The sequence below is a fragment of the Pygocentrus nattereri genome, chromosome 2, assembly GCF_015220715.1.
Source record: "Pygocentrus nattereri isolate fPygNat1 chromosome 2, fPygNat1.pri, whole genome shotgun sequence".
NCBI classification, from domain to species: domain Eukaryota; kingdom Metazoa; phylum Chordata; class Actinopteri; order Characiformes; family Serrasalmidae; genus Pygocentrus; species Pygocentrus nattereri.
The window spans coordinates 51,329,337-51,356,259 of NC_051212.1; the positions used below are offsets into that span (position 1 = coordinate 51,329,337).

At 40.7% G+C, this 26,923-nt stretch overlaps 1 protein-coding gene across 1 annotated transcript in view; it reads left to right on the top strand.

The window, feature by feature from the left end:
- Positions 1 to 2,914: 2,914 nt before the first annotated feature.
- dipk2aa (divergent protein kinase domain 2Aa) overlaps positions 2,915 to 26,923 on the top strand; it is a 34,340-nt gene continuing 10,331 nt past the window's right edge. The window contains exons 1-2 of the mRNA XM_017714670.2: positions 2,915 to 3,246; positions 13,258 to 14,132. Of these exons, the coding sequence (XP_017570159.1) occupies positions 13,479 to 14,132 (654 nt within the window). The 5' untranslated portion in view covers positions 2,915 to 3,246; positions 13,258 to 13,478. The remainder of the gene's footprint in view (positions 3,247 to 13,257; positions 14,133 to 26,923) is intronic.

Sequence of the window (26,923 nt, forward strand, 5' to 3'; positions counted from 1 at the left end):
CACAATATAGAAATATGTCCACATATGCAGTCGAGACTGACGCGGCTTTTTTCTGAATTTCTACAAACACCATTTCATTTTATAGTAAATGAGTTTGGGCTGGTTTATGTTTATGAACAGACACCTACAGATCAACATAGTAAAGGAGCTCATCTGTGATCCTGAGTTTAAAGCCAGTTTTTATTCAACTTAAACTTGGAACTAAGTTGTAAATAAATCTGAAACTGAAACTTTGCTTGTGTGTAAAAAGTGATTTCAGAGCCACTCGGTTCTCCCTGATGGAAACTGTTTACCTTCAGTGTTTTGTGCTTATGATCATTTTAATAGACGTCAGCGTCACTAATTAATGACGTTCTATTAAAAGACTGGTTTACCAAGAGAGACGCTGGAGGACTTTCACCTGAAATGAGTTCATGAAGCCTGTCTGGTTATAAAAATGATAACAGGACATCAGAGCCAGAATTACTCTTTTAGTACTTTTACTTTATACTTAAGTACATTTGAAGGTAAATACTTTAGTACTTTTACTCAAGTGGAGGTCTAAAGGGAGGAACTTCTACTTTTACTGGAGTGATATTTTACCTTGGGTCTCTGTGGTTTGTGTACTTCGTCCACCGTTGTTAATGAACATTTATAGGGAAGCGGACGAGAATAAACTGGCCTGATTTACGGGGTTTATTTGTACAGGGCTAACTGGCTACTAGCCTATGTTCAATATTTGGACTAGAAACTATTCATTTAAAAGGTAACTCCAGAAATGTTTCTGCATAATTCAGTTATTAAGATGGAAACAAAGTTGTTCAGAGTGGTTTGGTGTGAAATGCTGTGTTCTGGAGAAACTTACCCGAGTCAGAACTGTTCACAGTGATGGTGATAGGAACCAGACGTCCACCTCTAAAAGCTCCTCACAGAAAGCTATTACATCAAAGGGTTACAAATCCTGATATCTGAGAAATGATTTTATGACAGCTTTGAGTAAAGGTTTTAATCTAAAATGTATAATATGGGAACGTCCAGGGTGTCGTAAGCCAAAGTGCCCAAAGAAAACCTTTTTTTTCCAGATTTATCACTATTTTACCATCATCAGTGTTACATTTACGGCATTTGGCTGATGCTCTAGTCCAGAGCGACTTACAATTTTGATCATTTTTAAACAGGTAAGCCAAGGTAGTGTTAGGAGTCTTGCCCAAGGACTATTATTGGTATAGTGTAAGGTGCTTGTCCTGGCAGGGGATTGAACCCCAGTTTACAGCATAAAAGGCAGAGGTGTTAACCACTACACTGTCCAACCACATCTGCCTATACATAAACCGCATATACAAATTCAGAAGGCACGTGAAGGTTCACCAGTCATTCTGGATAGTAAATAAAATGGCTATATTTGTGTTGCAGACATGTTTACCAAGAAAAGCCTAATTCAAACCAAGCATTGTGAACTTTCTGTTTGCTGGTCTCACTTAAAAGGGAACTCCACCTATTTTTAAAAATTCTGTGTAATTCAGTGGACGAGATGTAAACAGAGGCATTCCGAGTGGTTTGATGTAAAACTGTTCCTTTACAGTGGTGGTGATAGGAACCAGACGTCACCATGTCTGTAAACTCAAATACAGCCATTTTATGTACTATCCAAAACCGCGAATGAACCGACACGTGTCTTCTGAGTTTTTTATGTAATGCTGTAATGGTAAAACAGTGGAAAATCTGAAAAATACTTTTTCTTTGGGGATTATTTTGCCTCAGACGACCTCTCATGTATTCCTCCACTGTGGATTGATGAAAATAAATCAATTAAAATGCATTTCAGACAAAAGCTTTATCATAAAACTACTGCAGAAATGTTGCACACATCAGGCTTCGCATTCATGCAATAACTTCCTGTGATGGAGCTTTTAGAGGTGGACGTCTGGTTCCTATCACCACCACTGTGAATAATTCTCTGCACACAAGTTTCTCTAGAAGGGAGCATTTCACACCAAACCACTCTGAACGACTTTGTTTACATCTTAAACACTTAATAATGCGGAAATTCTGAAAAGCGGTGGAGGCCCCCTTCATTCCAAGGGTCTGCATTTTCACCGCTTCTTCGTGGCCGCCACTAGAGGCCGCCACAATCCAAATAAAGATACAGCGTTCGCAGCCCGCCGGTCTCGGTCAGGAGCAACGAGATTCCACAGCGTCTAAATACACAGCATTAAACAGAACAGTTATACAGGCTTTCTACTGTATTCCTATCCAATAAATATCATTATTAATTATATTATTTATTTATATATTATTAATTATATGAATTATAAGTATTCTACTTTTCATCCAAACAAGACGAATAATTGTTCAAATAATGATTTGAAATGTAATTTGACATTTACAAAAAAAAATAATAATAAATAAATAAAATAAAATAAAATACATGCAGGCAAAATGCTCTTTACTGTTTTATTTGTAGTGGTATATTTATAGAGTTTATGCTATGAATGAAACATAAATTAGTGTAGCTGAGCTGTGAAACAATGTAAATCATTTCCTTTTCATGATCTTATATATATATATATATATATATATATATATATATATATATATATATATATATATATATATATATATATATATATAGTCAAAGATCATTAACTAAACATACATTGCCAGGGCTTGAGAGGAAAAAAGAAGGGGGTGCAGATATTATTGGACATTTTTTAAGGAAAGTCAAATAAACAAACAAATAAAAAAATAAATAAAATAAAGAATGAATGAATAAATAAATGAATGGCTCATTTAAACGTGCAGCCCAGCTGTACAGCGCGTTTACTGTAAAATAGTGAAATGAGTGGGAGGGGCCTGGGGGCGTGGTATGCGAAAGGGCGGGGCGTAACCAGCATCACCTAGTAACCAGCAGCTCACGTAAAGGCGCCGAAAGAGTCGTAATGCACGAGAGTGGAGCGGAGGAGTGTGAGCGGGAGGGGGGGTCTCCTCGCGCAGCTGCTTCAGGAGGACTGAACTCGGATTAGAGGGAAAGCAGCCTCCGCTCGACCGGCCCGAGGAGTAGAAACAGAGAGAGGAATAAAGACGAAAAGGAGTTACACTGAGCCGAAACAATAGAGGAGAAGAGGGACGGACACGTCGGCCTGCAGACAGACAGACAGACAGAGAGAGAGAGAGAGAGAGAGAGAGAGAGAGGAGTTGAGAGAAGAGCGGAGAGCGAATGTTTGTTCTCCGAGCTGCCAGCGGCGGAGTTTCCCCCCCTCAGACTCGGTGTGTATCGGCTGTTTTTGGGGCTCGTCCTCAGTCCATATAAACCTTCTGCTTTGCGTTTAATGCTGTGTATGCAGTTCGGGGCGCCCGTCATGTACGAACGGACCTGTTTTGCGTCGCTTGTGTGAAAGCGAAGCGTATTTTTTTCAGCACAGTTCAAGTTAAACTGTTTAACTTCGGTCGCGACGTTGAATTTCCCCTCACGTTTCTGCGAGTTGACCGTTTTTTCCGTTAGCGTTGAATTACCTTTAGGTTAGCTCGGCGGTGCTGAGCTCTGACAGACTTTGCGCCGTTTCTCCCGTGTTGTTTTAGCACTTTTCAGCAGGTTTTCTCGTCGGAATCTTGTTTTTAAAGTTGCTGTGCTTCTCGTTTACACTTTTTACCTCAGTTTCTGTCCGTTTGTGAACTGGTTTTGCTCACAGAAGGTCTCTTTTCTTTTCAAGCGTTTAACGGCGACGGTAACTTGGAACGGGTTGGCGTTTATCCGTATATTTATTAAAGAAAAGGCGGTTAAAATGTTGGTTCTCAAGCAAAAAAAATGCCTGTTCGTAATGAAAAAACATCTCAAAAAGAGGTAAAAGTGCCAACAAAGAAGTATCAGGTTCAAAAACTCCTCCAGTCCAGTGCTGAATTCCCTGTAGGACTGCAGTGGAACTTCTTCCCGAGGCTGAATTTGGCTGCTTTATTCGGATTTTCCGTTCCACCTTAAATAGTCCAGCAGTAACTGTCCCATTTAAGGTGGAACGGAAAATTCGAATGAAGACGCCAGGTTCAGCCCTGCGATTTCTCGCCGTGTCGGGTAGCTGATATTATTCCGGTCCTGTTATTGTGTGTTTGGTATGGTTTTATTCTGAAACAAAATGCTGAAGCTCAGCAGTCAGATGTGTGAGCAAGAGCAACAGCCTAAACTACGTTATTTGGACTAAAGTAGAACTCAGGACTGGCTTTTTATACATGAATAGAAGTAAATGTATTGTATAAGTATAAATCAGCCAAAAGCAGTGTGTGGAGGTGGGTAGGTGTACCTGGACAGGCCTGTCTTGTGTCCTAGGGGTGGGCAGTATGGTAGAAATGTAATATTAAGCCAAGTTAAGCTGTTTTTAAGATGCACTGTATTTATTTTTTGGACATCCGATCAGCTGGAACAGAGGAAAAAGAACCAGTAGTACTGTGTTTAAAAAATAAAATGCAAATAAAACTGAACACAATGATTTTTATCCAGTATTTGACTCTAAATCCAGTTAAACTGGACCAGTTTTGCTCTCTTTATGCTGAAACGGGCAGTTGGGCAGGTACTCACGACAGCCACAGCATTAAAATGTGGTATAATTTAGGACGATAACAATATATGTTGTCGTGTTGCCCATCCCTACTCCAGTCTGATCATGTCCCTGATTGTGGTGGTGCTAATTAAACTTTGTGAGTCATAAGTTGGGCAGTTCTGTATGGCGGAGAGTTTGGCTCTAACCCTAATCTGCTATACCTGCTCGAACTAATGAACGTCTTCAGTTGTGCTTTCTAGGCTGGATGGGTTGCAGTACTGTCGGGTGAATAAGGAGCTCATCCAGCTTGTTAGATGTGGTTTGAAACCAAATTCTGCACAATTAGCGCTGTGGTCGAGCGTGTCCTTCTGTTCTACGAATCACTGAGACTTCCTCTGTCGCAAGGAGCAGTCAGAGACTGAGGAGGAACGCAGGTGATAAATATGTAAATATATCGTCTGACAGATGATACTGTAGCTCATACAGCCAAACTAATATGGTTAATCTAAATCAGACTGTGGAAGAGGTTGCTTCATTAGAGCCGGTGGCAATGTGAGATTTGTAAGGTCATTTTTTCTCATGGTTCTGATCCTAGACTTCAGATTTTGACTTCTAAGTCTTTTTTAAGTGCGTGTACAGCTTCCTTTTGTTGTTGCCGCAAGCCTGAGGTTTCTTAGGGATTAATAGTTTCTAATCCGCGTCTGCCGTAGCTAGAGATGGCGTTCCGTATTGATCGGTATCGGGATGCTATCAAGCAAAAATGCTGGATTGGATATCGAAAGGAAAAAATAATCCGAGCCAGACGTATCCAGAGCTGATCGGTCCTGAAACAGCACACACTCTGACTGTAACGTGATATGGTAAGCTGTGCATTTCTTCCTGTGGGGCTCTACAGTGGTGGAGTAGTTTGAGCATAATCGACTACTTTTAGACGCTTTTACACCTGGTTATATTATGTGTCTGGAGTATTGTGATTATATCCAGCTAGAGATAATCTAGGTGTTAAACCACCAAGGCATATTCAAAGCAGAAGCACAGCCAATTGGTTGTTGTATGTGAGCTGATTTCCATATCGCTGCTGTCCTATCTCCAAACTGGTAACTTTACAGGAGAAGGAAAAAGCTTCCTTTACTTTTAATGCAAGTCAATGGAACCAGATTTGTTTTCCAAGTCATTTTGTGCCGTTTCTTTTAGTCCATTCATCGTGAAATTTACACTCAATCCAAAGGGTAATGGGCGTTTTAAAATGGGCAAAAACAGAAAAATGACAAACGTGGAGATACAAGGTTTTGTCCTAAAAACAGCGATATGCTGCACATAGCAGTTGGGTTGCAGTCTGACTAGCTGGTAATGCATTTGACTGCCAAGTGAACAGACTGAAAGGGAAATTTCATTGATTTCCTAATTCTGTTCAAGATCGTTCCGAGTGGTTTGGTGTGAAATGTTTCATTCTTGATCAACACAATCAGAATTGTCCACAGTGGTGGTGATAGGAACCAGACGTCTGAAGAGACGCCCAGACGTTTAATGCCTCTAAAAGCTCCCTCACAATGACGGTTATAAATACGCTGTCTAAAGGCCCAAGACCTCATTAAATGATGGTTTTGAGGAACATTTCTGGCTTGGAAAAATATCCATTTCAAAAAGTCCATTCATGGTCAAGGGACATGCAGGAAGTTCGGTGGCAAAGTAGTTCCCAAGAAAAACTCTTTTGTTTCTCCTATTACATCATTATCAGCAGGATGAAAGGCCAGACAGCACATATGTAGCACTGGAAAACGAAGTCGGTTTTCCCGCAGTGAGCCATTTAACATCAACTTGCTCTTAACAACTTTACGTCTCAGCAGTGGAGTTGAACAATCAGTGAAACTCCTGTTTGTGTCGCTTTGCTGTTTTGAAAGACGAAATACCAGATCGGTACTCAGGCGTTCAGTGTGAGTAAAGCAGTTTTGTGCCGTCTCTAATTGTAGCCTTTAGTTTTTCTTTATTTTCCTTGCTTTGATGCACCTGACTGCTCTCAACAGCTCATTACGAGACACTTTATGAGGTTAAAATGATGTATTAAGGCAGGGAAAGCACTGAAATGTGTAGTGCAGAGGCGCAGGATTGGGAAATACTGCACCAGCCTGCTATATTTTACGTATTAGATCCGCCTGACAGACAGTGAGTGGGGGTCATGCTCTGGCCTACATACAGACGCATTGTTTGCATTGAGAGCACTCGGTGGAAGTTCCAAGCGCTTTCTTGGAAGTCATAACTCGGCCTGCTGCACATACAGAGTAACTTCAGAAAGCGGTGTAATTATTTCTCAGCTGCGGGAGATGAATCGCTCTGCTAGCTCTGTTTCATTTAAGACCTAAGAGGGGAAAAACGCAGGGAAGGTGTGCCGAGAGTTGTGAGGGGGTTTTAAGCCAATTCACTGCACGTTAATTGTTAGTCCTGCTTGTGCCTAAATGCCCCAGCCATGGACAATAGAGAATAGTCTGTTCTCCTGGTGGCTGACTGTTGTACTGGCAGCGTAATGCTGGTGTGATCAAACATTATTGACTGGAGCAGTCAATAACCATGACAGCTGCGGTTTTTCATTTTCAGGCCGAACTCCAGAGGAGCCCAGCGCAACTCGAGGCGATGCAAGATGCAATAAATGTTCAGCCACTTAAAACACCGTCTTTTATGTGCTACAGCGGAATAATTCTTACGGGAGCATGACTCTGGAAATCGCATTAAGGAGTTGTTTTATTCATGTTCTCCAGTCATTATGCTTACACAGGGGCTCCTTTTTGTTATGCTCTAATAAGTGGTGGCTTTCAAAAAGAAAATCTGGCTGATTGGGCTTGTTTTTTGTGGTTTTCTTTCGGAATTTCCCCTTCATTTCGCCTTCAGAAGAGTACTCCATGCTGGAGTTTTCTCTGGCGGAACGGGAGATCTTGGAGGAATTTTGCAATGAGGACGGTAATATGTTGGGCACACAAGTTTTCCAGTGCTGTCTTTTCTACAGGCTGTGTCGAGAATCGTGTAGCCTACTTTGGGTTTTTAAAGTTTGGACGCAGACTTTGTTCTACGTGTTGCTGCCCAGTTTTCAGCTGGAGCGTCTGAAATCGGTTTTGATGAGTCATCCTGAAAGCTGTCACCATCTGCCAAACTTCAGTGCTTTAAACACCACAGACGTGTCTCACACCCTTTGATAGAAGTCCTAGCTGTCTGTTCTCTACCTGCAGCAAACGTCTGCAAGGAGACTGAGCTTAGTATGTGGTGGTAATGAAGCGAGCTTTCTGTTTTGTTCAAAGAGAAGAGCTTTGCTGTTTGAGTTCACTTCCTCCACTGTATTAGACTTTCTTTTATTGCTCATAAACCTTTGTGGTTGAAGAGGGACAGCAATGAGAGCCCATTCTGGTCTTCCTGTTGAGCTGTGCCAATGATTAATGGTGCACTTGGCCAACCCAAGGTGTTAGTCATCAGTCACAGTTTAGTTATGCATATTTTGTGGCTTAAAATTTAAAGAGTGATCTGTTTTCAAAAGTTGCGCATAGTCAGGTCGCTAAGATGGAAACTAAGTCCAGAGTAGTTTGGTGTGAAACGCTCTGTTCCGAGTAGGGCTGCACGATTTGGGCAAAATATCGAATTGCGATTTTTCCACAGAATATTGCGATTGCGATTTAAATTGTGGTGATTTTTAATCCGTTAAATCCTAAACCTTTATTAGTGTTTCAAATATCTATCAAATATAATTATAAACCTCTACATAAAAAGATTTTCCCAGGGTTGTCCGATTAAATGCAGTTGTCAGTTTTATTTTTAAAACTCAGAAATTCACATAAAGGTTTAACTGCAACATCAGTAACTGACTAGTCAGCAGTGGACAGCCATGCATCAGTAGAAATGCTGAAATAAGCAAAATATCACAGCTATATGTTAAAATCTTTAAGTTAAAGATGCATTTTTACAAAATAAACTTGGCAGTAAATCACATTAAGTGTAAAAGTAGCATCATCAAATGTTTGCATGTACAGACGGAAACCAGTGATCACAGGTTTCTTGCCAAAAAGATGAGCATGTCCACCTTATGTGGGTTGAGGCATGAACGCTGACAGTGCACAATGTTGCCTCCTGCACTAAAGAGCCTTTCTGAGGGTGAACTTGTTGCTGTTGCACAAAGATATTTGCGGGCCTGCCTGCTCCGTCTCGGAAAGTTCACTTGGTGAAGTTTCCACCACCCCAGGGGATTTTCTTCTCCATCAATGGTGGGTGTTAAGAAGTGGCTGCTTAGCTGTGTTTCAATGGCATCATTAAGCTGAACAGATGAGTCCGGAGACATGGTAGTACTCTTGAAGTAGCTGCCAAGCGACCTCTTTGGCTTTTCAGGTGAGGCTGTTAAACTCTGTATTTTTTAATGATACTGGAGAAGAGATCACGTGTTACAGAGACACAACCAAATATTTTTATATTAATTTTGAAAACATGCACAGATTATGATTGATAACTGTATTTGGTAGTATTACTTCTGTAGAAGGCATCATCTTTACAAACCCCAACCATCTATTTACCTTCCTTGCTCCTTCTTCCATCTCTGCCTTCATTCTTGCTTGGTCTTGAATCGGGGGTCTAAAAATGATGCAATATCAGGCAGTTCTTGTGTGATCGGATCGTTGTATTTATCCTGGAGGTAGCCAGTGACTCTACATTTGATTGACTTTGTCACGTCTGTGTCCTCTGGATCCTCTGCCAGGGTTTTTGTCTTTAAAAGATGGAGCACTGGCTTCAGATATGAGATACTGACATACTCTTCTCCTAAATTCTTGGATAGGATGCAGTGCCTTGTGAATTGACTCTAGAACCTCTTGTGTCTTGCCAGGTGAGCAGTAGGTGGCACGTCCTCCTATCAGCTGACAGCACATGAATTAGGGCCTTACTTTGCTCCAGAATCCTTTCGATCATCTTCTCTTTGGTTCCCCATCTTGTCTGGCACTCCGTAATTAGTGAATGTTCAGGAAGGTTGAATTCTTTCTGGGCTGCTGTCAGAGCCGACTTCTTCTTCCAGCTGGCAGAGAAATGGCCAACCAGCTTCTTACAAACACCAACTGCTCGGTCAACTCTGTCATCTTTAAGTGCATTTTCTGAAAAATAGTAGTTAAGGGGGGAAAATTATTTGAAAAATACTAAAATGTAATCCATAATAAAAGCAAACAAAAAGTGTCGTCTGTCTTGATTACTGTTATTCATATGAATGAATTTTATTTTCATAATAATCTTTAAATCACATTTATCAAAGTGTCACAGCTTTTATTTATTATTGGACAGAACTAAATGATAAAGCACATATTAAGACATTTTTTCAGAGTAAACTAACATTCTTTTTGTCTTCACAGCATAATCAAGATCACATAGAGATCGTTATTTTAAAGAGAGAGAGAGAGAGAGAGAGATCTTTATTTAATGTGACACCGATCATCTAAACCCCAGTTGGCCAACGCGTCTTTTAATCCATTCGCGATGTTCTCTCCCGTGTGGTCAAGAGGAAAGTACGACGTCTGTAGACAACGGCTCTTTAATTCAAAATGTTCATTTACGAATTGAACAGTGAGGCTTTGGTAAGGTTCAGCGGTTCGGCTCGACCACATATCTGTCGCGTAGTACTCCACACTTCTCAGCTCCGTTTCAACTTTGTTCCTATCTAGTGTACAGTTCTGGAATGGCGACTTGGCTGAAGGGATGCGGGATGGAAGCTGGTATCTTTTGTCAAGAGTCGAGAAGGTTTTGAAAGCCATTTTTGGACACTGTGTAAATCGGTACCATGTCTTTATTTTTATCTCGCGGTTATCTTGCGGTGCCTTCGCGAGCTTTTTTCATATGGCGCAATGCGGTCGAACGCCTGTGTAACAGAAGTTTGCCTGGCCGTGGTACCGGATAATTGTGCCTGAGGTAGGGATTCATCCCTGGACCGTTTTAACATGCACTCATCGTACAGCTGTCGATGATGTTTCTTCAGGTGTTGATGGAGGTTAGTGGTGTTACCTCGTGAGGTTAGCACCGATGCTCGACACGTCTTGCACAGTACCTGTTTTTGGCCAATGTCAGTTTTCCTAAAACCAAAATGCTCCCACACACACGATGTGCCATTCATGGCAGGTTCATGGTCCAGTGCAAGCTGTGGACTGGTATATGGACGGGTAAATGGATCAGCCCTGTCCATCCCATATCTGATGAGTGAATTACGTCAATATCAGTCCCGATACCGATATTGGATCGAATCGATCCTGTCTCTAGCATGTACCCTTGATTTCTCGCAGCAGTATAACCTGGATGTGTTACATTGCCCAACTATTGTGTAGTGTCTGTCTTCATATAGCCAAACTGAAAAGGCACCAGACTAAATAAAGCCAAAGCCATCCTAACCTGAACATAACACCTAACCAACATCTGGCAAGGTTGAATGCTGTAGTTCAGGCATTTTGCTAACTTGTGCTACAACCAGCCACCAATCAGATTCATCGCTTTCAGTTCCAGAAAAGCAGAGATGGTAAGATGAGTGATTGTACTGTGTTGACCAGCATAGATTTAGGTAGATATGAAGACAAAGCAGTTCATTCCATGGAGAACAATACTACACATTGGAATACTGACGCAGTGCCTGAGAAACGATTCGTTTCATTTGGATGAAATGTGGTCAGCATGCCAGAGTTTGCCTTCAGTCGCCAGCCTGAATTGCTTGCTCAGTTTGTCTACCCTTTTTTTTTTTTTTGTTTGTTTGTTTCTCTCAAGCATTATTTTATGTGACGGCAGCAAACAGACTGTTTTCTAAGAAGTTGAAGTCTTTTCCAAATGGAGAACTGAGGCAGTGTGGCGTGAGATGGATGATGACTCATTGGTGTGAGGCAATTACACAGTAGCCCATTTAGATGGAATGTAGGACTAATTTGTAGATGTGTAAAGTCTCTTTGAGGTGTGTGTAAATGGTGGTGAATGGAGAACAAAAGCCGTCCCAATTGTTTTTTTAATGTAATTAAATTTCCTTGTCAAGGAAGTCAGGACAAGAACGAGATATGTACACTATTGTCCGGCCTTATCAAATTGCTCTTGGAACACATCCTAATATCCTTGGGGTTTCTCGTTATCTCGCTAATTATTGTACCCAATTAAATTTAATTTTGAGGGATCATACAAATGAGATTCGCCAGGGCCCCGTTTATGCAGTTGACTCAGCTGAATTCATTTAAGACTTAAAATAAAAGGAAGCGGAGAGTGATAAAGGACACCGAAGCGGGCAGTAATTTCCTTGTCATGCACTGGGCCTTTTGTAGGGTTTAAGGGGAAACTTTGCATAATTAACTTTTAATTGAGGAATAGTAGAGAAGCTGTCTTTGCTGTGCGTCTAATGACTTGTCAAACTCGGAGAGCTGGCGTTTTTCGCTTCTCTTCTAAGAAATTCTGTTTTTTATTCTTCATTGTAAAATGTGAATAATGTGCTGCACAATCAGAATCTCCAGATATTTGCTCTAAACAAGGAACTGGCAGTCAGGCCATTTGTTTTTCTTCTGTTTTGGCTAATTTGTGTTGCACTTTTATGATGTAAATAAAGTGAGTGCGCTGTGTTTGAATGCTGCTGCACCTATGCTGAAATGTGGTAGCATAATTATGCATGACTCATTGTGCTAAATAGCCAGCGGCCTCTTATCTTTTATGTAGCCCTTTATTTGATTCATGCAGCAGATTTGCTTATGGCTGATTCCAAAAAGTGTCTCTTTCTGCCCTTTAATCTGTTAAAAATGAACATTTTAAAATAACATTTATTATCACAAACTATTTAAACAAGAAAATTCATAAATAGGAACATGTCACGTGTCAGTCTTGTCGTAAAACTACTTTGAAAAACACGACGCATCCAACAACAAAGGAAGCCTCTTGCATCTTTTATACAATAATAGAAAACATGGTACACAGGAAGCTCCAATTCTACACGCTAAACTTTATAACACGATGTTGTTGCAGACTTGCCGTGCAGGTTCTGTAGCTCCTCTGGCAGCATATTTAAAAGAGCTACACCCTTTTTTTTGTGGGGTGGAGCTCAGTACTGTTCCTGTCAGGTTAATAGGATTAAAAATTTTTAAAAGCAGTTTGGCCCATTTAAAGACCAGATAGTGTTATCTGTATTGCAAGGTTGGCTAATAGAAAGCACCGGAGCACCGTAGCCCACATTAAATGTGTGTCACGTATTTGATGGGATCAGGACCTTTTGCTAAAACTTTTATCAGATTCAACTGATGCATTGCTTTCTCTTGCAAATGAGGCATATCAAGTATTTGTCTGGGTCTCCAGATCCTTGTTCTTCTTTCAGCAGGCCTACTTATACTAGTCTCAGTCATTTGTCACAGCTTTTTTCCATTTAGATGGATGTAGCCTAATTTCTTCTTAATGGGCTCCATCTAGTTCCTGCTTAGGCATCCATTCTGTCAAATGAGAGATGCTGCTGACAAAGACCTTAGAGCAGCTCTGTGGGTGTGCACATTTAGCGTTTCTCTTGGTCAGGGCGAATGCCTGAATGTCCTAAAGGAGTTTCGTTAGGCATGAATCATGAACGTATATCATCTTTCTCAGGGAATTCATTCAAAATGAGTTGGCTTGAGTGCTCTGCTTTTACATGCCATGTGCATCTTCTGCTCTCATTTAAATCTATAGTGCTCCGTTAATGTGTAGTGCTTTGATTTATTTGTGAATCTTAAGCCTGAAATGTCATCTCTCTTGTCTTTTCAAGGTGAAGCCGACTCCTAAGGAGGAAGATTGATATGAAAGCTTGAGAGACTCAGCACCAGACATGGGGACAATGGCTCTTGTGCCTGACGGCATAGGCCGACAGCTGGGCTGTCAGCGTGGATTGCTCTAGGTGATGAGAATGCTCATGACGAAGCAGGTGACGAGGATGAGACGGTGGCGTTGAGGAAGACTGAACTACCCTGATCGTCCTCGTGCCACAGGATGTTGCGTTTCGTTTCACTGAAGTTTGCCCGCGTCTACCGGTGTGGCAAATTCCTCTTCATCGTGGCTCTGTTCGTCATCCTGCTCATGAACACCCACAATCTTTTTGCCTCCTTCCAAAGGAACGAGCTCACGGATCGCCGCTTCATCGGCCTCAACAAGTGCCCGGCCTGCTTCGGGACCAGCTGGTGCCGCAAGTTCATGAACAGCCAGGTCACTTTTGAGACCTGGGGCCGGCTGCGCTTCCTGGACTTCTTCAACGTGAAAAACGTCTATTTCGGCCAGTACGGAGAGCCCCGGGAAGGGACTCGCCGTGTGGTGCTCAAGCGCCTGGGATCCAACCAGGAGCTTGCAGAGATCGATCAGAAAATATGCAAAAGAGCCACAGGAAGGCCTCGCTGTGACCTCATCCAGGGCATGTACAAAACTGAGTTTGCTCGACTTAATGGCAACGTGAGGTTGCTGACCCCGGAGGTGGTTGAGGGTTGGTCGGACTTGGTGCACTGCCCCTCCCAGAGGCTTCTGGACAGGGTGGTAAGACGGTATGCAGAGACCAAGGACTCCGGAAGCTTCCTCTTGAAGAATCTAAAGGACACTGAAAGGATGCAGCTACTCATGACAATGGCATTCAACCCAGAACCTCTGGTCCTGCAGGTATGTGTGCTATTAATTGTTTTTTTTGCCAACGTTTTGATTAATTGGTTGGGTTGGAACAGTTGGTTTGGCAGGGTGGAGTTGGATTGGAATGGATAGGGTTGGGTTGGGTTGAGCTGGGTAAGACTGGGTAGGGTTGCTTTGGGGTGGTTTACTCTTTTTTTTTTTTTTTTTTTTTTTTTTTTTTTTAATAGTAGCTAATTTCTAAAGTCCTCAAAGCATAGAATAAAGTGCATTTTGTTCCCTAATTTGCAAACTCAAGTTAGGCAGTTCTGTGCAAAATCTGCTTTAGATCGGAAAACATCCACAGGTGTTTCTGTCCGTCCTTCCACTGTGAGAAGACCACTCAGCTCTATGGGTCTGAAGGGATGTGTAGCAGACTGTAACAGTGGACTGACCACCCCAGAGTCCAGACCTCAGCACCACTGAATGTGTTTTATAAGCTGCAGAACTAAGACAGAACTTGGGAGGTGTGTCAGCAGATTTCTTGAAAAGCTGGATGTGAGCTGAAAAGAATGGAAGCTGTAATAAACAGTGACTCACTATTGATACTCTATTTAGCTGTTGAGGCTTTTGTAAAATTTCCTGTGAAAGCCGTTTTTGTTTTGACTGGATAAATGAGTAAGGGTGGTCTCTGATTTTGTACAGTACTGTATGTGCATTTAATTTAAAAAACATACTACATCTGAGTAAGTGTGTGCGTACGGATTGAATATGCTAATCCGATGTCCAAATCACTTTCACATTATTCAAAATTGGGCTTAAACTGATTAAACTGGACATCTTAATGATCAAAAATCTGCAGGTAATTAACACTTCTATTTTGGGAGGTTCTGGATGAACAGGAGTGTAATTATTTGGGTATTAATTGCAAGTGTGAACCTAATTGGCTTATCATATAGGTTCTCCTTTTATCTGTTTCCTTTGGGTTCTTTTCTGTGATGGACTTGAGTAGATCTTTCCTCCTGATATAAATAAATGTTGTTGTAAATCTCTAATGCCAATCTAGGTGGATCTAGACCCAATTTCTGCATTCTATGAATATTAACGTATTGGCATTGGCCTACAATCCCACATCAGTTGATCCATACGCTGATAGAAATAAAGGTTCTTTGCTGGTACGTTTTTCATTAATCAAGGTATAAGCAACGTGAGTGGACCCTCAAAGGTACAAAAATGGTTTTAAGGACCAGTTGTGTAACTTAAATAATTTTTTCCCAGGGGAAAAGTATGTATTTCTACCTTTTTATAACCGAATGATTTAAAATAGCAATAAAATAAAAAGGCTGGATGCAAGACAGAGTGTGTGGGGTCGGTACGATTTGGAAAATATCATTTTAATGGATTATGGTACAGTCATGTTCCCTGACTAAAGGTACTGAGATGCACCCTTGAGTACCACTCCAGAGACAAGAGGGGTCCTGTAAACTGTGACCATTTAGCACCTTATTTTTCTGAGTGTAGTTGTTGTTGATGGCCTCTGCTTTAGGACATCCAGACATCAGCTTTCCACCTGGAGATTGAGTTTAATTCCAACGCACATCTAACATACTTGCATAACACTGAGTGTGTTTACATGCACTAAATAATCCGATAACTGCAGAAAATCAGATTTCGTCAGTAATCTGATCGTGCTAACATGCACTTGGGTAATCAGATGACGGAGGAAATCCAGGTCTCCACAAGTCAGACAGTAATCAGATTTCTGCTTTGCAACCCGCTAATAAACGTAAAACTCACACTTCATGTTGCGGCTTTTTTTTTTTTTTTTAAACATTACCCGAAAACATGAACAAACATCATCTACAAGATGAAGAATATTAAAATCCTTCATTTCATTAAGAATGTTGTTTCAGCGTTGCTCCTTGCGGTGGCGCTGCTCGCTTATTTCCGGTACCGCTGTCTGTTTTCGCACAAGCTCAGACTGAGAAATCAAAGAAATTAGAGTAAGAGTTCACAGCACTGAGAAAAATGAGAGAGCTAAAAATCCAGTCTTAATCTGATCTTCCAGACCTTAATCCAATCTTTAAAAATCAGGTTACTTTTTACATGACCACTTGAATAATAATCAGATAACTGCATAATCATAAAAATAATAATAATAATAATCAATCGGGTTATTGAGCCCATGTAAACGCACTCATTAATGCACCTGATCCAGCCACTCAAGCACTTCTGAAGTTAATTAGCTGGAGCAGGTGTGGCAGGTTGTGGATGGAACTCGACTCTAGGACAGTAAATATCCAGGAGGAGGGTTGGTGACCGCTGTCCTAAAGATCACGGTCATGAACGTGTACGGTCTTATTCAGGTAGTTCAAGGCGGGTTAGTTTGGAAATCTGTCTTCAGTGCTCCACTTTTCTGCGCTGTGTGCATTGTCTGTCCTCATTTAAGTCCATGGTGGTCCTTGTCTGTGCTCTGTTGCTCTGTTTTCAGCTCTGCCATTGATTTTTGTTTTTGAAGCCAGCTAATCCATTTCAATTTCTTATGTGATTGACCTCAGTTGTCTAAGGCCTAGACAAACATAAGGACATCTCTGTGAGGCCAGCCGATATCTGCTCTGACCTCACATTATTCACTCGCTCTCTGACACCTTGAGCATTTTTTGTGATGAAGGCGTTCGGAGTGCTCAGTGGAGAACAATGAGATTTAATTAGGTTTATACAATCCAGTCCTTTGCCCTGCAACCTGTGTCAACTCCATAATCATAATGAAACGCCGCTGATTTGCACTGGAAGCCACTAATGATTGGACACTTAGTCGATTAATGTGTTTATCTGTGATCTTCAGGAGGGGCGGTTCCTTCCTCCCTCCATGTGTTTTCTGCTTGTCCTCTGTGGACATGAAAACACATTGCCGAAGCTAACAGGCATGTGTCTCTCAGCACGCTTTAAATCATTTATCATCCACCCCGGAGCTAAGAAAAGCAAGATATTCCAGTTTGCCACTCGGTGAGTCGGTAGCCGCCCCTGAAACCCCTCCATTTTTAACTGGGATTTTCAGACAAAACTCGCCCTCCCCATTTTTGACGGCTGCTGAGCCAGATGAAGAAATCAAACAGCCTGTCAATTTGTCTCCGCTTCTGAATCACGCCACTCGCCCTGTCAAGCCTTTGACGTTGATGTGCGGCGGCACGGCCTCCTCCAGTTCCCCCCACAGCATGGGTCCCATGCTGCTCGTTTCCAGTGATTGTGGTTCAGGTATTTTTAGCTGAGCAGTAGGAAAACAATTTGCTGTCCCGTAATAGCCGAGTAGTTCGGGGCAGAGGGGCCCGGCGGCTTCGCTCAGGGGGATACGCACTTCTGGAACAGGAGAAAGAGCAAGAGAACCAGCGGATTGCTTAAAGCAGCTAAAAATCAAATATTACTCTGGTCGTTCTCACAAAACGGCCTCAGAACATGTCCATAAACATTTGCGTATTAGGCAACACACAGAACTGAACTATTTGTATAAGTTACTAGATCCATTTAAAAGTATTTTTACCCTCTTTTATTTTCACATTACTGTAATGATGTATCCACTTACCCGTTTCTCGTTATCAATATTTATCCTTTTTTATTTATTTATTTATTTATTTATTTATTTATTTATTTTCTGTGTGTGTGTGTGTGTTTAATACTTTTTCATTACGGTTTAGGTTTTTTTTTTTTTTTCTTTTTTTTTTTTTCTTAAAATTTTTCCTTGTAAACTGGATTTCAAGCAAGTGTGTTGAGGTAACAAGATAAAATATTATATTTGTATTTTTTACACATTTATATTTGTCTTAATATTTTACTGTGTTGCTGTAGTAAAAAATTTGGTCACTTGTATTGGAAAATGACCAAAAAGCAATTTAAAATCTTTTTTTTTTTTTTTTTAATGATTTATATGATCTTCACTGTGTTGCTGTAATACAAATTTGGTCACTCAAATTGGAAGATGACCGTTTAAAATCAATAATATATATATATATATATATATATATATATATATATATATATATATATATATATATATATATATATATATATATATATAAAGATATTGGGTATATATATATATATATATATATATATATATATATATATATATAAATATCTACCCAATATCTTTTTTTTTTTTAGCAGTTTGACATAAACAAATGGATACCACCCAACTATATATGCTATACTATATATACTATATGCTTCTGCTACTTGTTTTTTTGTGTGCACCATCGTTTTAACATTATTTTCTTTCCTCCCTGAAAGAGGTCAGGAGCGTCATCCGGTCCCCTTTGCCCAGCGTTACAGCACAGTTGTAGCGTATGTATCCGCTGGAAAAAAGCCGCTGGGTTTGACTTTGTGCCTGCATTACTTGTGCCTTCCTTGCTCTATTGAGAGTGTGGCCCATCTGCTCAGCAAGGCTCAGAATAGCACAGGCAGCGTCCCGGGGGTCACGCCCATCACGGCTCTAATGTAGCACACAGCCTCTTTCACCTGACGCCGAGTTTGTGATGCCCTGGGCAGCGTCCTAAACACTCCCAAAACTGACGTTTTTATATATATATTTTTAAATGTATGTGCTAACAAGGGTGAACCTGGCATGGCTGTTTTTCCGCTTGTTGCTCAGGAGCCCAGTCGGAGCTGTTGGCATCATGAGCTGCCTCCTTGAGCGCAACGAAGCCTGCAGTAGCGTTTGATGAAAATCATTCTCTGAGCGCTGGCTGCCAGGATTAGATTATAAATTGATGGGCAAACTTTGATATTACACTGATACAGACGCCATTTAATCAGCAGGCTTCAGTTGATGTGCTCCTGAATGCACACATTCCATATGGCAGTGCTGGACTGGAGCCATTCATTTGGAGTTTTACAGGATTTTAGAAACCCAGTGTTTCGGGTAAAATTGCTATTTTTAAACGAGCTGACTAAGCATGAGGACAGAAAACTTAGTATCATTCAAAAGTTTCATCAAAGCTAGGAAAGAACAGATGGACTCACGCAGAGATTAAACGATGTTAAACAAATCAACTTTCTACTGCTTTAGATTCATTTTTAGAAATTAGACCTTGAAGCAGCTTTACACACTCATGCTGTTCTCCCAGGCAGTTTCATGAGCAACCACCTGAGAATTGTTTCAAACAGGTTATAGAAGCTCTACTTGCTGAGGAAAAGGTCCCTTAACTTCTAAGGTGTTACTCAGTTAAGTATGAGGTACAAACGTAACAAAGTACTTGGTATTTATTTTTACGTAAAGTGATAAGTTCCAAAACAGTCTAACTAAACTGCACTGTTGCTCTGAACTGGTTGTATTTACTGGGTAAATGTAAAGTACAGACTCCAAAGTACCTAGGTAGTTATTTGAGATAACGTGATGGTATCTAATCAAATATCGCTGCAATGCCATATGTTTTAAAAAGTGAAGTAAATAAGGAAAAATTTCCAGTACCAGGTGGTTATATGGGGTAAGAAGTCAACCCGAAGACATCAGTCTGTATCTTTTTTTTAAAATATGGTTGATGTAGTATGTAAATGTTAGTTTGAATTACAAAATACATTCGGTCCATAAATGGAAGCTAAAAAAAGCCTGTTTACATTCACATGTATTGCTGTTGTCAGAAGAAAACCTCGTCTCTCCAAAGTGAGAACTTTACAGGACTTTCTATGTAAGTCAGTGGAACCAGACTTTTTTGCCCAAGTCATTTTGGGCCGTTTCTTTTGGTCCATTCATCATGAAATCATGAGAACAGGTCATTTTAAATGATGTCAAAAATGGAGATATGAGGTTTCCTTCAGACAACAGCGATATCCACCAGCCTACAGCGGTTTTCAGCCTGGATTACTTTTTGAAAGAGGCATAATACAGGGCAGCCAATCAGAAAAGAGGTCATTTACATAGGTGTGTCTCAAATGCACAGTAACCAGAACACCCTGTTTAGTTCTAATTAGACTCTAAACGTGATTTATTTGGATGACAGTAAACAAATTTGAGCATGACTACATATTTGGTATCTTCACACCAAACATTTTTTACGGCGGTGAAAATGCAACATTTTACGCTCGTCTCTGATTTTTGCAAACCTTTGCAGGCGACGCTAACTGACCGATCGCAGTCACCTCCGCTGTTGACATGGCAACAACCAAGACTTATCAAAGGGATTAGAATATCCAAAACTCGCCCATAAACTGAGCTACAAACTTCTGAGTTATACTGCAACTCAAAGGCACAGTAACCAAAACAGCATGTTTAATTCTAATGGGCTTTACACTCCTGAGCAGGATTTATTTGGATGAGCATGTCCACATATTTGGTATCTTCATACCAGAAATGTTTTTTCAGGGCGGAGAAAATGCTACATTATTTATTCGCTCCTCTCTGATTTTTGCAAACCTTTGCAGCCGACGCTCACTGACCAGTCACGGTCTCCTCTGAGGTTGACATGGCAACAACCAAGACTTTTGTGAACATCAGAAAGATTAGAATCTCAAACTGTACTCAGTCTGAGCTTTAAACTTCTGAGTTATATGTGGAAGCACTCAAAGCTCTCCACGGTACCTCCACTTTCCCTAAAGGAGAGTAGCCTGCCCTCTGTCACCGTTTGATTGTTCTATGACAAGAAAAGAGTATCTTACTTGCACTAGAAAACATTCACCCTGTTTTTTTCTCCAAAAGCAGCTCAAGCTCAGTTATGGAGTTCTGAGCTGTGAGTGAAAGAGCTCATACAATTTTACCTCCTAAATGAGGAGAAGGAACTTATTCATTCTCCTTTTGCTTTTTCTAAGCTGGAAATCATATTTCACAGAACCACAGTTTGATAGATACTTCATAACACGACAAAAGGTATTGTGAACAACGCTGTTAGAAGTAGAGATTCTGTGGGGTTTTTTTTTTTTTTTTTTGGTTCATCAAGGTACAAACAATGTAAATGTTCCCTCAAAGGTACAGCAGTGGTTCTAAGATCCAACTGTGAACCTTAAAGACGTTTTCCTCAAGCGAAGGAATTTTCATATTTGAAAAATTTCATAGCCAAATGTTTTAAAACAGAACAGTAGAATAAAAGCCTGGAGGCGAGGCAGGGGGTGTGGAGTCAGTACAGCTTAGAAAATATCATTTCAGTGGATTATGGTTCAGTTATGTTCCTTGACTAAAGGTACTGAGATGTACCCGTGAGGGTCCCGCCCCAGTGACAGTTTCACACCTCCTTTTTTTTGTCATCTTGCCCCTTGGAACTGAGTTACAAGGGGTAGTAGTTGAAATCTTCCTCTATGAAATGGGACCCTCATTACTTCATTAACAGGCTACGAGCGCTGGTCTGTAGAACCTGAGGGCATTTCAGTGTAATTTCGTTGGAACTTGCAAAAAAATCAAAAGTACCATACATTTTCCTAAATCTCTTGAAATGCTGAATAAATGGACGAATAAGTTAATTAATGAACCTCAAACATTTCTGTCGACACACTTGCCACATTTTCTTCTAACCTTCACACGTTTTAATCAGTCTGAATGTGGCGTTTCGTATTATGAGTAGAAATTGGGAGTGAAAGTTAGCGGTGAGCGTGTGGGCGCTCTGTTCCGTCATCTGTGCACCTCTGCTTTTCAAAACACTCACCCACAGACATACTCATGTATAGAATTTATGATGCAGGCCAAGTTTGAACAGCGGAAAGTGACCTATTAAAGCTGGTGGTTCTGCCGGTGAGGTTTACAGTGAAATAAATCATTTCAAAACAGTCCCCCCCCACCCCCCACCCACACCCCCCCAGTAACGAGGTCATGGTTCGAACGTCTTCATGCTAATTGTGAAACATTAGCAAACTGGACCTGCCAGTGCTTCGCTTCCTCTCGGAGGCCCTGCAGCACTTCTGTTCTCTTCAACCTTTCCCCTGAAACCCACCCACGCTCAGCCTTTTGGCTCACGCGTACATACATGCACGTTCCCCGCCTGTCTGGCTGTATGACTTCCCTACAGCACCGAACCAGTGTTGTAACTGACTAATCATTTCTATACTCTGGTTATTTATTTTATATGGTAACACTTTACTGTAGGGTGCTGTTCATAACAGGCTACATGACACCTACGTGAGGTATAAGGACAGAACCCTACATAAACTTTTTATAAATGCTCGTTCCAATGAACGTCAACAAGCATTTAACAAGCATTTATAAACAGTTATGTTTGTTTGTCAGTTGTAATGACAACCTTATGTAGTAGGCATGTAGCCTTATGAACAGCACTCTACAGTAGTGTTACCTTTTTATTATTTTTTTTAAGGTTAATGGACTCCACTTGCAATTATGTTCCCAGTTCAGTGAGAAATACATTTAAATCATGGCGCAAAAATCAGTCAGAACGAATATTAAATTGCTTTTACATTATTTTGTTTTTTTCTTGATAAATATTCTGCCGTACTGTGAAATCCCGGGGTGGAAGAAGTGCAGGACTTCTGTATTTGAGTTAAAGTAGAAATACTGGTGAATTAGTACTCGAGTAAGACTGCAGATATTCTATTTGTATTTCTACTTGATTTAAAAGTACGAAAGTATTTGCTTGTGAATGTACTTCAGTATCTGTACCAAGTGCTTGTGCTCCTAATATTTTGCCAGGAGTGTTTTTTTTTTGTTTTGTTTGTTTTGTTTTGTTTTTTTTGCTTTTAAAGCTTTTCATTATTAACTAAAGTTTCCAAATGGTTAGTAAAACTTTGCATATGATTTACTGGCTTTTACTTTTCAGCTTGCTATGTCACTGCTATGTGGTTTTTAATGGGACGTGTCTCAAGTGTCTGGGTGACACTGATGGACTGTTGACTGAAGGTTTCTGCACTAACCACTGCTGTATTTACGACGGGCATGAATGGCACGTTTATTTTTTTATGATGACTGTTTGAGAATTATGCATTTTCAGAGATTTCCACAGCCCCTGAAAGTACAGCTATGAGGATTGGTAACTTATTGAGAAACCGGTCTTATTCCTACCCGCATTATTATATTATTGCATCTGATGCTGTGTTTGTTATACTGTGTTTTTTTTTTTTGTTTTGTTTTTTGTTTTTTTTTGTTTGTTTTTGTTTTTTTTAACTATTCCTTAATGTGAGCCATGTGGGTCAAGGACGTTTATGATCACATTGGAGATTGATCTTAAAAATAAAAACATTTGATCACAGATATTTCCACAGCTCCTTTAAAGCTAATATCAGCTAATCTGTCTATGGTCTAATCTGTCTGTCTGTCACCAAGCAAACGATGGTGAACGTTCACTTTTCCACACTGGCTTTAGTATCATATCTGTGCGTATTTGTCCTCTGAGATTATAAGAAACATGAGACGTTTTGTAAAGGTGTGCGGTTCATCAGCGTTGCTGTGATTTGTGTTGTAATCAGACGTTTAGTTCAGATGATGGAGAGATTATTTCTTTCTCTGTTTGTTTTGCATTGTTGTGCTCACCCTTTTACCCTCCGAACCGTCCCTCTCATTTTTGACCATTTGAGAGTTGAACTAGTGGTGGAGATACCTGAAATTAGAAGGGCATTGATCTATAATGAAAGCCATTGGGCCTTAAAACGGTTTATTAATCATGTGTTTTACCCCAGTGTGACCACAACCTCCCTCAGCTTGCTTCTTCCTAGAAATGACAGCTATTGAAAGTGAACTATGATGAATATGATTTCTTGGAGAGAGGGAGAGGGAGAGGCAAGCTCACTTTGTCAGTGTTTGCTCTGTTCTCGTAAATGGTTTAATGTGATTCTGAAGGTCATACAGGCACATTGCAGGCTCAGCTTGGTGGTGGAGGAAGTGGTTTGTGCACTAAGTGGTGGCTGTCAGTTGTCAGAGCTGCTCTAGGAACCTTTGAGCATGCCAGACGATAGTAACCCCGGTGCTTAATGGGCGGAGAAGCTACAAAAACAATGCATGTAACGACTTTACCGGCAGACGTGTTCAACCACGCAGCCTGCGTTTCTCTGGAATTCGACCAGGACCTTTCCCACCATTTTCACTACGGTGTAGACAGAAACTTTTGTGCATGTATTTTAAAAAGTAGGTTGTAAAAAAAAAAAAATCTGAAGCTGTAGATCGCTGTTATTGGAAGAAAACCTTGTATCTCCAAAAAAAAAACTACAAGAGAAGGAAGAAAACTATTTTACTTTCTATGCAAGGCATGGAATAAAAGACTTTATTCCAAGTCATTTTGCGCCGTTCATGAAGGGCAACAGGCGAATTATGCCAAAAATGTAAACGATGGAGATGACGGCAGTGACCTGCTCATGTTCGAAAATTAAAATGCATGTTTACAGTGGCCACCACTGTGGAAGTAATGACAATTTTTCTGACATTCCCATCTCACCAGTTCACCTCCAATTTTATTTTTCCCGCTTTGTACATGTTTAAGAGGAATTTCCTCCCATTTTTCTGCATAATTCAGATGTTTACATGTTTAGATGTCTGAAGATCTTAAAGCTCCCTCACAAAGTTGTTAGATAAAATTGTTGCCTGATGGCTGGGACTTTATTTTATGATGGTTTTGAGGTTAATATTTGGCCTAATGCTTTATTTTTGTAAACCAATTCTGGTTCACTGGTGGTTTTGGATAGTACATATAATGGCTACATTTGTGTTGTAGACACGGTGACGTCTGGTCCCGTCGCCACCACTGTAAAGAAACCCATACGTTCCTCTACAGTGAACCATTTCACATCAAACCACTCTGAATGACTTTATTTACTCTCAGCAATTGAGTTATGCAGAAATATGTAGAATAACATGAATCTACAGTCCCATTTGCCTTTTGTGAGGTTTTTTCTCGTTGCAAAGAAGCTGACTTTTCTAAAAAGGGAAGCACTTCAGCATAAGCTGAGATGAATGATGGGAATGGACCTCAGATGCCATTTCGCACTTTTCTTAAATTTCCAAGTACTGCTCCATCTATTGAGTGCACGCTCTGTGCAGGGCTGGTTTTGCCAGCCTCTGAACTGGAACAAACACCGCGCGGCCCTTTAAAAGGACGAGTTTTACAAGCGTAATGTGTCGTTGACATTCTCGCCTGCGAGAGCTCAGAACGTCTGTCATGCTCTACGTTGTTTTGCACTCTGACTGCCTCGTCCTTGTTCATTTTCGGTGGGTAAAAAGGGGTGATATGAAAAGGCTATTTGAATTCTGCTCCATCCAGAATTTCAAACGTTCTCATCCACATTCCCCTCTGTCTTCTTTTAAGCTGAAGAGAGCATTTGAAGAAAAAAAAAAAGAGAGATTTCATCTTGAAACCAGGCCAAGATCCCTGGCCACTTGAATCAGGTCAAATTAGAACAGCTTTTCTTTCGAAAATAACAATGCTCAAGTACAGTATTTCAAAATAGAGGTTGTTTAATAGGCTCTTGGAACAGCTTTTAATTGCTGTAGAACCTTTTACATTATATGGAGGTTCTTTTAAGCTTCTAAAAAGGTTCTTGACACTCACACATCTCACTTGACCGACGGGCCCAAAGTTTTACTACACACGACTAGAACACGTCTAAAACGGCTCATCTGATTTTCACTGAAGTCTGCCCAAATTTATATCCTGCACTTCTGTAGCATAAGAACAGCTCTAAAGCCATAATAATGGATTGTAGGTAATAAGCCTGGGGTTAAAATATCCGGTACAGTTTTTAAGAACTGCGTGTGAAACGGACGCTATTAGAAACAGGAGATGAGCCGTTAAATAGACACAATGAACAAAATTAAACTTTTTAACAGAAAGTGTTGACGCAACCAAACAGCAACGAAAACCTGTCACTTGACGTGTTATGCAGTGACCACAGGTGGATGGACAATTAACTCCGCTTCAAAACGCACTTGGTCATGTTCTTCATAACGTTCATATTCCATAAGCTCCATTCAGAAGCTGGGCGTCGTGTGAGGCTGTAGCTCTTCTCTCCAGTCTAATAGACGGTGACGTCATTTCAAACCCTTATAATAAAAGAAGCTGAACTTTGTTTTTCTACTGAAAGTCGACCCGTTTTTCCCCAAATCTGGGCTATAAACTATAAACAGACGGCGTCTCTTCAGTGATCTGCTCTGAAAAAAAATTATGCAAAATACAAAAATAATACTAAGAGCTGTATTCAATCAGATTGGCAAAAAAAACCAACAAGCCTGTGTGTTACATGACGTATCGCTTTGAAATGGACAAAATACTAATTACATGTTGTGCAGCGTGCAAGACGGCCATTCATAAGGGCATGTACTGTAAACTGTGAACGTGACCCAGGTCAGTGTTTGTGGAGGGGAGGGACTGCGTTGGCAGGCAGAGAACCTTCGTTATGGTTCCTGTATGTATTTGATGTAGAACATAAGCCCCAGACAGCAGGAACCTTTTCACGACACGACGATTCAACCCAGCATCTGTTCAGGACAGAAGAATCGGGCAGCCACCGCAGGCACTGCAGTTGATCAGCGGAGGCACCGCCTTGCACTGTTGTGTATTTTTCACGTTGAGCCACCCAGATTAAAGTTTAATAGCCGTGCATCCATTTTTAATAAGCCGTCTCGAAATGGCGGAAATGTGATATCCAGAGCACTTAAGCAAAGTTTATGGCTGCTTTGGTGACCGCACGGTTAACTTTACCCCATTGTGTCTCCAGCTTAAAACGGGGAACAGACTGTGTACACATTCCTTTCACAAAGCCCAGGTCTTGGGAACCCTGTTGTAATTCCTTCCACAGAGATTCAGAACGCAAAGCTTTAGGCTTTAAAGGTTTGTCTGATAAACACTTAGTGTTTCATTCAATTATTTCTCAGGCTTTGTGGAAACCCCTGCTAGGCATTGCAGACATTGTGAGCCTTTAATCACAGGCAGTAA